This window comes from Scardinius erythrophthalmus (genome assembly GCF_964197995.2).
Source record: "Scardinius erythrophthalmus genome assembly, chromosome: 5".
NCBI classification, from domain to species: Eukaryota; Metazoa; Chordata; class Actinopteri; order Cypriniformes; family Leuciscidae; genus Scardinius; species Scardinius erythrophthalmus.
The window spans coordinates 30719392-30730820 of record NC_138225.1 but is presented as its reverse complement, the minus strand read 5'-3'; the positions used below and the strand labels follow the sequence as shown (position 1 = coordinate 30730820).

The following is an 11429-nucleotide window of genomic DNA, read 5'->3' as shown; positions in this document are numbered from 1 at the left end:
AACAAAACCTTACAAAATCACAAAATGGAAATGCATAAAAAAATTACATTTTACATTCATTTTTAGAAAGATTTTTTTTTGTCTCTGCTAGATACCCATTACTATTAAGCTGTACGCAAGTAAATAAGTGCAAAAGATATACTGATTGTCGAAGCATATTAAAGGGCCATCAATTATAGTAAAAAAATGTAAAAGTCAGATTACACATGGCTCATTTCAATCAGCTCAAGATACTGAAAAATTACATCATTTGTAGTTAAATGTGCATCTGTAACAAACAGAGCCTTAAAAGGAAAGACAAAGTTGTGTGTCCCTCTTCTCCTCTATTTGTGAATTGACTGAGGACACTATCTGTGCCAACACCATTAAAATCAAGGGCACAGCTTCATATAATACAAAGAAAGCCCAGAAGAGCACTGCACATTAGCTGGATCATGCGCAGGAAGTTAAATGATGCCCTTTAGTGACGGCCATAAATAAACAAGCCGTTTCGCTGTGAGATTGAGGCATAATTGAATAGTATCTCTTCTAACCCAACTGTCCCGCACAACACTATGGAAATGCTTGAGAAGCCCTCATATAGTTTGCAGCATGAAGGTCATGGACAGGAAGTTAGATTATCCATTAGGCCAATGACAGCAATACTGAGCTTGAACCCATACGTGACAATAAATCGCTCGGCTCTGCCATTTCTTTCAATGGCGTTCTGCTAGAAAGCGAAAGTGACTCATTTTAGTCTTAAAAATCTGCAGCATCAAAGTGAACAAACTGAAGCTGTGTGAAACATGGTAAACGGCATTTCTGATCATCACTGAGAAACTGATTTCTATGTCTATAAAAATATGAAAGAATTACCCTAACAAAGTTTAATAACACCACATTGATCAACCTGATCAGTGTTAACATTAAAATGTTGAACAGTAAGGTAGGATTTGGTTACAGAATCATTAAACTTTTAGAAAAAAAAAAATCAAGTTGATGTAAAAGGGAGATGGGTGCAGGTGAGGGTGTTTTACTTGGTTGCCCCATCTATGACGGAGTCGACGGAGAAGGTTCCGGACTCTGAGCTGCTCTCACACTCCAGCTTGTTCTCGGTGTTGATCATTGAGCTGTCTTGAACTCCACTGGAGTAAGCTGAAATAGGATGCATCATGACATCAGATAAACAGTTTTTTGTTTATTATTGAAAACATTTTGTGCCAGAGCATAATCTGGTTATGGGATCTGTGATAAACGACACCCGAAGCATTCATGTAACATGAGCTTTGTGGATCCTGACACAGTACAATAGTGCCAAAAAAGTATCTGGACACTTAAGCCACACTTAAAGATGTTTGAATGTCTTTGCATTAGAAACAAAATATAAAGCCAAGTAGCATTTGTCAGAAATGTGAACAACCATAAACATAAGATATATTGTTCAAGACAAGACAAAAAGTGCATACCTGTAGTTACTCTGATAGGTTACCATTAGTGTAACCGTGAACTTGTAAGTGTGAGTGTTAAAGGGATACTTCACCTCTGAAAAGATTAATGTGTATTTAAAATAGGTCATTTATGTAGAAGAAATGTGAAGAAATTTTTTAATTTGGAGCTTTCTAGACTGAGAAAAGCCAGAAAATGTATTTTTGGCTTATGTGGATGAAAGACAATAACTCCCAGAATGCACTTGCTTCACTGCCCTAGGAGGCCACGCCTACCGGTTAGAGAGCGCAGTTGAAAACAACAAGGTTAGGCTACCAGTGAGTCTCCGTGACGAGTCTGCCTGGGATTTCGAGTTCGCCCAAAATGTCCGGGATTAGGCTTTTGCATTCTACAGTCGCCATTCATCATGTTTACTGTGGCGAGCAGGACGAGGCTGACGGCCGCGGGAGAACGGCGTGAGGCCGGTGGCGTCATTACTGATGAATGGCGCCGGTCTCTCACGGAGGTGCGGGAATTTTCTTAGCAATGTTAAAACGCACATCAACCGATCACTTGTTTAGCGTTCATGTAAACACTACATTCAGATTCACCGATCGGAATGAATTCAGTTAGACTGAAACGAGAGGTGTGCATGTAAACAATGAATGGCGACCGCAGAAAGCAAAAGCTGAATCCAGGACATTTTGAACGATCTCGCCTGCCGGACAAGTCCGGGAAAAGGAGGATGGTAACCCCTACTACTCAGGTTTCTCCTACTACTCAGCTTTCTTCACAGAACAAGAGCCTGCTAGCTTAGCTTCCAAAGAAAGATGGCTGACTGTGTGTACATTATGTGAGTGAGATCCCACCCTCTATGGGCGGGTTGAACACATGCGGGACAGCTCTTCCTACTGGCTATAGTCTTTAGCCTCTGGCCAGAAAATCCTCCGATGACACAAAATGACGATTTTTGCGTCATCGGAGGATTTTTTCCAGACAAAAAATACATAAATCTCTCCTCTCAGGGGGATATGAGGGTGGAAAGCACGGTAATTCGAAAATACTACAGGTTTTCTACTAATACAAAGCTTAATGCTAAATCCTGAAGTATCCCTTTAAGTAACTTGAAACTTTTGGGATCAGTACGATTTTTAAATGTTTTTGAAAGTATCACCAAGGTTGCATTTACTTGATTAAAAATACAGTAAAACAATAATATTGTGAAATATTATTACAATTTAAAAAAAAATGTTTTCTATTTGAATATATTGTAAAATATAATTTATTCCTGTGACGACAAAGCTGAATGTTAAAAGGAGTTGTGCTGCTTAATATGTTTGTAAAAACGGACACATTTTTTGATGAATAGAAAATTCAGAATTCTTTTGCAATAATGTAAATCTTTACTGTCACTTTTGATCAAATTAATGCATGGATACATATTTCTAAGAGTAATTTAAGTATTTTGGGGGGCAATTGCATTTAAAATCTCATCAACTTACTGTAACTACAAAAAAAAAAATATTGCGAACAAGCTGAATCTTGCACAGAACACAGTGTTAGAATGGAAACAATACTGTCGAAGTATTTCTGATCTTGAGTTCATCAGCTTCTCCAGTCAAACCAAAAAGCATCAATTAACTGTATGAGCAGTGCTGTCAGCTCTCAACATTACAACAAAGTAAAGACAGTGGTGCCTTTTATAAATCTCACACTGCAGCAAGTTCTGGCTACTTTGGCAAACTCACTCAAGCTGAAGATACGCGTATTGAGCCAGTCAGACTGCTGAGCGAGCACACGGCTATTGAGTGCAGGACGAGTCTGTACTGTGCTGACCTTCTCCAGTGTCTGTGCGAGACCGACAACTAAAATAGCAGCATTCATATAAATCTGAATTAAGACTAATAACTAGAATCACATGCTCAGTTCAACATTAAATAAACCCTCACAGTTATTATGTTTCAGTTTTAACCCAAAGACCAAATCATCTGCTTAAATGTAAATGTAAAACCGAAACACTAGCAGCACAAACGTTATAGTTCCCTATAAAAATGGATGGTACTTTGTGCATTGAGCCAGGTCAGCTCTCATCTCAATGTGCATATGAAGCAAATACATTACAGTCTCTACAGATTCTATCAAAATTACGAGTGTCGGGAGGGGCAACGCACACAAATCCTGTTCAGCTGCTTTCCTGACCTTCATAACCCGAGAAAAGCAGCATAAAGGCTCTTACTGTGGCTCTCATCCCATCCTGCCCTCCCTCTTTTTCATCTGCGCTGCTCTGGCGTGGAGGTAATTAAGGGGCGCTGGCGAAAAGGAGTAATTTTTCTCCTCATTAACTTCCTGATTGGTTTCAGGCTACAAAACTTTGCGCTCCGCCTGCAGTTTGTCACCAATTCCAAACTGGCCAATCGTTAATACTAATGTTTGTGTAGCTAAACTGCACCGGCGCTCTCTGTACAACAATAATACACGAGTGAGGGTGAAAGAGGAGGGGGCTGGAATTAGCCGTGGCTGTGTTAATTCTGAGGGAGTTCATCAGGGGGAAATCTATGGTGTAATTAAAGGGAAGATCTCGCGGGTGAGTGGACAGGTCGTTTGTGGGGACGGTAAATCAGCAGTGGGGCTGTTCGGCGAGCGGACATGTTCTGTGTCACAGCTTCGTTGCCTTTGATTATCATTGTATTAGCGCTTAATATAGACTAATGTTAGATCAGCAGTAAACGCTCTGTAATACAGACAATCAGGCCTTTAAATACGCAGATAAAACCTAAGCAAATGGAGTTTGTGTACTTTTAATATACAGTGCATCTTCACTGACTTTGAAGAATTCTCTCTCAGAATAAGTTTAATTTTTAACACAAAATTTGACCTAGCCTATCCTGGTTAGCTGGTTTTGGAGGGATTTACAGCTGGTAATGCTGGAAGACCATCTTAAGCCAGCAAAAAAACACCTTAAACTGAAGTGGGTTCTTTAAGAAGGGAACACATTGGATAAGAATGACATTTATGAAACTTTCACAAAGTTGCCAAACAAGAAGTTTCCAACACTCTGGCAGTGACAAGTATTGGCAAAAAAACAACACCACACGCGTCTGTCAAGTGAAAAACAGTATTGAAACAAGAGAGGATTTAATTTCTGTACGCTGTTCAAAAAGAGCTTATTCTCCCATCTGAACTTTTGCCCTATTCACCCTTGTTCAGCTGACTATCTTAGATTTCCAAACTATTAAACAGTCTTTGTGTGGTTTAACAAAAGGAAGCCTTTTTTTTTTTTTTTTTTTTTGAAAAAGAGCATGAAAAGGGGAGGGGAAATAGTGAAAGAAGCTCAATCATTTCTGGCAGTTTGGAAAAGGTGAACAAAAGCCCAGATGTGAGAGAAGATGGTAATTCAGGGTTGATCTATTGTGGATAAGCTTTTTCCTCTGCAACTCATATACTGCCAGCACTGGGCCATGAGGGTCCATAATGCCTTCACTTAGACAAACACACAGAGTTGCATAAAGATAACGCACACAGGCGGGTGCATACGCACACACACATGTACATGCTCGAACGTGTATACAGATGCTCTCATACACAGATGCTTACAGCCATTAAAATTAAGAATAAATGTCACTGTATCAGTCTAAAACTCAGTGCACATTTGCTCAACATAGGTTATAGGCTGATATCAGAGGTAGGTAGGTAGCTTTTTATTAAAGTAATAAATAATAATAAATAGATACGACAGATTAGAATTACACAAAGTGTTATAAATGTACATATGAAAACAATTCTAAAATGTTTTCTGGTAAGATCTTATTAAACAAGTGCTTAAGAGAGCATACTATGTGAAATTGCTATCTTCCATTTCCATTAACAGCAGCAGAGTTGCCCAACAAGACATGTTTAAGAGACAGGGAGGCTGATATTAATTCAATTTATCAATATTAGTGGATATTGGATTTTAATTGTACATGCTCGTTTATCCCTTTTTTCATTTTACAATTAGTTAATATTTGAAAAATCATATGCCAATCTAAAAAAAAAATGAATGTTCATTTTTCATTTTATACATAATAGTAAATATTAAACAATTGATTTTAGATTTTTATTCCGGCAAAATAGTACAGAATCGCAATCGAGGCCGGAAGATCAATTCGGTTCCTTCAAGATTTTCCTATGGGGTTTTAAAATGGGGTTTTTCAATTTATGAGTAAAATAAAGCCTGTGGTAAACAACTGTGGCACACTTGACAATACTTTAACGTTTTGTTCTACAACGTCGTACACTGCACACTCTCATACCCAAAACTGTCTTATCTAGCTACTTATTAGAAACATACATTTTCAAAAATAAACAGAACTGTTTTAAAATTCATGTTTTCAGTGTCTGTAATATACATTGTACAATTTTTTTTATATCGTCAAGTTATGTTTACCAAGCACAGGCTTTTTTTTACTCATTAATTGAAAAAAAAAAAAAAACATTATAAAACCCCATAGGAAAATGACAAAAGAACCAGCGGTGAATTAGACTTCCAGGTTTTGATGTCATCCCTGCATCAGAATTGCAAATTATTGGTTATTAGCTATACAATTATCGTTTTCAGTTGTAGTATTGGTGGGTTCACTCAGAGCAGAATCAGTATTTTTTTTTTTTTTTTTTTAAGTTTCAGTTCTGTGTTCCTTCAGTAACATTACAGTTCTGAAAACGGTTTGATTAGAAAAAATACAAGTAAAATGTTTTAATTCTTTTGCCTATAGTTTATACCAGAACTTGAATAGTACATTATATTAAATAGCTTTATACTAGAGTTTGTGACCAAACTCCTACGGATCCTCAAACTGTCGGAAAAACCTCATTCAGGAGCTCCACCCGCCTCAATCGTGAATGAAGTGCTGCACACATTTTGGAGACCGTCTCTGCTTGTTTGCAGTGCAAGGGTACATTTAAGAACTGGTTCTTTGAATAAGTACCATTCCTTAAACCTGTTCGGATCCCAGCTCCCAATTCACCCCAAAGGTGAACCATATTGTCGTTCACTTGGATGTAATTCATTCATTCACCCCACCAAATTTGAACATCCGTTTTCACACTAACCAAAAGGACCAAACTCTGACATCAAACAAACTCTGTTCAGAACCAAAAGCTGTGAAAGCACCCTCAGAGACAAACACACGTCCATACGACATGACTTGGCTGAAGATGTGCTGGGGGAAGATGGAGTTCCCTCAAGGAATGACATGCACGTCTCTCTCAATCATTAGAGCTGTGGCAGGACTTAATGGCGCAGAAAACACAGGCCTACAGCACGGAGGCGGCACTTTAAACAGCTGCTGACTCCTCAAAGAGTGAACAGCCGTGGCTGCTGCAGAGAGACGGATGCTGTTCTCGGAGTCAAGTGCTCACTCACAATCACATTGGCATTGGAGTTTGAAGCACTCAAGGGAGGTGGATGTTGACGTGTTTAACGCTTAATGAAAAACATGAGCTTGCACAAGTAAAATTCAAAAGCATTTGAATATTTTTTGGTATAATATTTCAGAGCACCTTCAGATTTTTATTCTGATGAACTTAATATTGCACATTAGATATTGATAAAAAAAACAACACCACATCTAACAGAATGCAACTATTGAAGAAAATGTCTGTGATGTAGCCTGTGCAAAACTCACCCGTACAATGATAAGGTGTCGTGGGCGGTATGATTCAAGCATGCAGTACAAGTCATGCAGGATAAGTTACGCGCCAATGTGTAAAATCCAAAACTGAAGTATGAAAAACGAACTTCACCAAGCAAGACTAAATACTAAGGTATTTTATATATATATATATATATATATATATATATATATATATATATATAAAACAAATCCGGTTACACTATTATATTAGGTGTCTTTAACTACTATGTACTTACATGAAGAGTAATTGTTAGGTTCAATGCACTTATTGTGTTCATGTTGTATTGCAAAACACTTGCTGCTATTGAGGTGGGATACAGGTAAGGTTAGGGACAGGTTTGGTGGTATGGGGAGGTGTAAGGGAGGGTTAAAGTGTAAGGAAAGGGACAATAGTGTAATTATAGAAGTAATTACAGAAATTAATTACATCAGTAATTACATGCAGGTGTCCAATGTAATGACATGTATATAGTAAGTGCATTGTATAAACCGATTAAGGTAACACTTTATCTTAGAGTTTCATTGTTAAATGTAACTATGTGTTAAATGTAGTTAGTAATATATATAAATTATGCATAATTACATGCAACTAACCCTAAACCAAACCCTAATCCTAACCCTATAATAAGTACATGTCATGTAGTTACTTAATATTACTCGGTACTTAAATATATAATTACAGTGTAACAAAGACACCTTAAAATAAAGTGTAAACATGATTAATTTAAATATTAGTACATAGTTACAGACCCTTAATATAAAGTGGGAACAAAATTCTTTTTGTAAATGTTTCTTTATGTGATCTTTATGTGAACTGTCTACTCAAAAAAATAAAAAAATAAAAAAAATAAAAAAAAAGGTACCTCAGTTTCCACAAAAATATTAAGCTGTTTTCAATATTGATAATAATAAGAAATGTTTGTGCACCAAATCGGCATTAGAATCATGTGACACTGAAGACTAAAGTAATGGCTGCTAATATTCAGCTCACATGTGAGCACATCGGACACTTCAGTCCCCATTATTGGACTATTAGAGATCAGCATGAGTGGCCTGTAACGTCTGACAGGAGGCATCATGCCAGGGTCAGAGGCTAATTAAACACATAAGCACCTCCAGACCTGTATTGTTCCCCAATCTGTCCCCAGTCTCAAAGTGTCTCTGAGAGAATTGACAGGCCCTCCTCCCTGTTAAATCACTGGCACTGATACAGCTCTCCGCCGGCCCTGCAAATGACCTGTCCGTCTCTCCCGGCCCGCGTGCCGATCCGTCGAAACATTATGGATATACTATAATGACTTGAGACACGGGATCGATGATTTGAGGGATTTTGTGTTATTATCCTTAAAGGAGAGAAAATACTCACAAGTGAGAAATAAGCGGTGAAGGCATCAGTTAGCAAGGCTCTGAGGGAGACTGAAGCCCCCCTGGGTGAAATAAACAACCTAATAGATTCAGTTGTATTCATGATGTTACGGCAGGGGTTAGAAGTTGAATAAAACCAAATTTAGAAAACATTCTGCTCAAGAATGAATGTCCACCTTCCATTAGTAAGCAAAAATAATTAAATGCTACTACAAATAACTAAATAATTGAAATGTGTGTAGAAAATGAACCAGTGACTATGAGGTGAAGACACAAAATATGCCCAAAATATAGATTAGCTTTTTTAATAGCTACCGATTCCCATAAAATATAGCGCTCTGCAGCAACTATGAACACATATTTTCTTTAAGCTGTGTAATTTTAAAAAACATTTTATTTGACAATAAAATAAAGCAATCAAATAACTACTACTTAAATATATATTTTTTTTCAATTATGTGGTGGCAAAGCTTCATTTTCAGCCTTCAATGTCACATGTTTCTTCAGAAATCATTCTAATATGGTGCTCAGGAAACATCTCCACTGTTGAATACAGTTTTGCTGGTTAATAACATTGAGGAAACCGTGATACATTTGTTTCAGGATTCCTTTGATGAATAGAAAGTTCAAAAGAGCAGCATTTATTTAGAATATAAATCTGTTGCTGTCACTCTTGATCCATTTAATGAATCCTTGCTGAATAAAGGTATCGATTCCTTTGAAAAAATATATCTTTTGAATGGTAGAGTATAAAGTGAGATTAGACTTTCCTTAACACAGACCGTCTCCTGAGGAGGACAGTGTGCTAAAGAGAGCAGAACCTTTGGCTGCATTCATTATCCATTTTATCTCTTCAGTGCCTCAGGCAAGTGTTAATGGAAATGTTGTACAACACATTACGACAGTGCTTGAGCCTGGAGCAGCCAATTACACTGGTATTTAACCGATCCATAGAGAGAAAAGACAGAGCATTTAGCATCAGCACTGGAGAAGGGAAGACAGCATGACACGGAGGAGTAACTGACTGTGTGGTTAAATAACACTCCAGCCAGAGATTTTGCCTGCAGGCCACTGATTTACCATCTGATTTACCTGACAGAGACACATCCGGCTTTACCAATTCCTTTGAAAGTTTTTGAAATGTATTATGTGGCACATTAGCCATCCTTATCATCTCTACTACTCACATACGATCCAGATTACAAAAGCAAGCTATCAAGTGTTTTTGTTTTGCGTGTAAAAGGTGAAAAATAGAGAACCTTACTCCTACTGATCTGAGATCAGAAGGGGAAATAGATAAGAACTGTAGAGAAATATAGAGAGTACAACAGTATAAGCTGTCATGCAACTGGCATCACACAACATTCAACCATAATCAACCCTAAATTTAGTGTATGCAACTTCTTGTGAACTCATGACCTATATGTAACCCTAGCCAGGCTAGCGAAACTGTGTAACAAACAAATAAAGGACAAATGTAACAGCACTTAACCTCGAGGGCACAGGCTGTGCCAGAGTTCTATGAATGTTCCAAAGAGGAATAATGCGAACAGGATGGATTAAAGGTTAAAAAAAAGCTCCACTACCTCTCTGTCAGATGAGAAGTTACACCTCTTCCTGCTCAAGCGCTACCTTTCAATTATGCTTGAAGCTGGGAGGGAATCATTATGCCCCTTTGTTATTCTGCATTGAAAGAGAATGAATGGGCTCTTTGGTTGCTCCTATGAGATTTTGTGTTTTCCTGGAACTTTTTACAGGGGGTCTGACGCCTCTGAAAGTGATATAACATTCTGACCGAGAAGAATTGCATCCATTAAATTTGTGGTTTGTAAACGGCATCAGACCGATCGATATATGTCTAAAGCACAGTACATATGATTCGATGTGACTGGAATGTGTAATTAATTACCTGTAAATAAAGCCCTTCACCATATTTGTATTCAAATAAAAGCATTGCTGATGGACAGCAACAAAAAAAATTAACTTATTAGAAAAAAGTACTGTGGCAGAAACATGGTGTACAGTGATGTACGAGATTACAATACCATTGTACTATTTAAAAAAATAAGTAATGGACCAGAATGAATACCATACTATATTTACAGGATACTAGATGGTATAGTATTTCAAAGAATAGCATAACATTAGCTTGGTCCAAGCCAAATAAAACATGTATTACCATAGAACCATATCCAAAAAAGAAAATAAATTAATAATGTGTATAGTGTTACTTTTAGAAAAGGCTTCTGCACTATGAAACAATATCTTTACTATATTGTATTCTGAAAGCCACATATTCTCTTCAAGAGCTGGGCGGTACGTACAATATATCAATAGGCCAATATTTTTTATAAACGATTTAGGATGGGCATTACCGTTTATATCGACATACAGTAGTTTGATATTAAGAGTGCATCTGAAAAATAGCAGAGGGCAAAGGGTGACCTGTTGTGGGGAAAGTGCATAATACAATTTGTCCTAAACATGAGACATGCTTTATATTAAAGGTTTCAAAATAACTCGTTAGATATAGTTAACATGTATAGTTTATAGTGGCTTGCTCTGTTAGATGCTCTGGCAGGTAACTTGTGCTGTTTAATGCATTTGAGATTTAAGCTATGCTCTAAGGAAAACACCACATTTCAAAGTTACTTTCTCCATCTGTAAATGTTAGCAAAAATATCCATTTTGCTGTCAGGAGTGGACGAGCCTTATGCTTAAACGAGTCTCCGCTAAACTTCACAGACTTCAGTGATCGAGCGCCGCTGCACACATGCGCACCAGACAGATAGAGCACAATAGAAGAGGAGAGCCATAATTTTGACAAAAAATTACATTTTGATGAAATATTGGACATTAAATGTTGTTGGACATTAAATGTGCCATATATGTAGAACCTTAAAGGAACACTCCACCGTTTTTTGAAATAGGGCTTATTCACCTTCTTTCCTACATTTAGATAGGTGGGCAAATGCATTTTTGTCTCAG

General features: G+C 37.4%; 1 protein-coding gene across 1 annotated transcript in view; it reads right to left on the bottom strand.

Moving 5' to 3' along the window:
- Positions 1-1012: 1012 nt before the first annotated feature.
- Positions 1013-11429, bottom strand: part of dmrt1 (doublesex and mab-3 related transcription factor 1) — a gene marked incomplete at both ends in the record, with an annotated part of 33466 nt that continues 23049 nt past the window's right edge. Inside the window, one exon of the mRNA XM_081366926.1 lies at positions 1013-1134. Coding sequence (XP_081223052.1) covers positions 1013-1134 — 122 coding nt within the window. The remainder of the gene's footprint in view (positions 1135-11429) is intronic.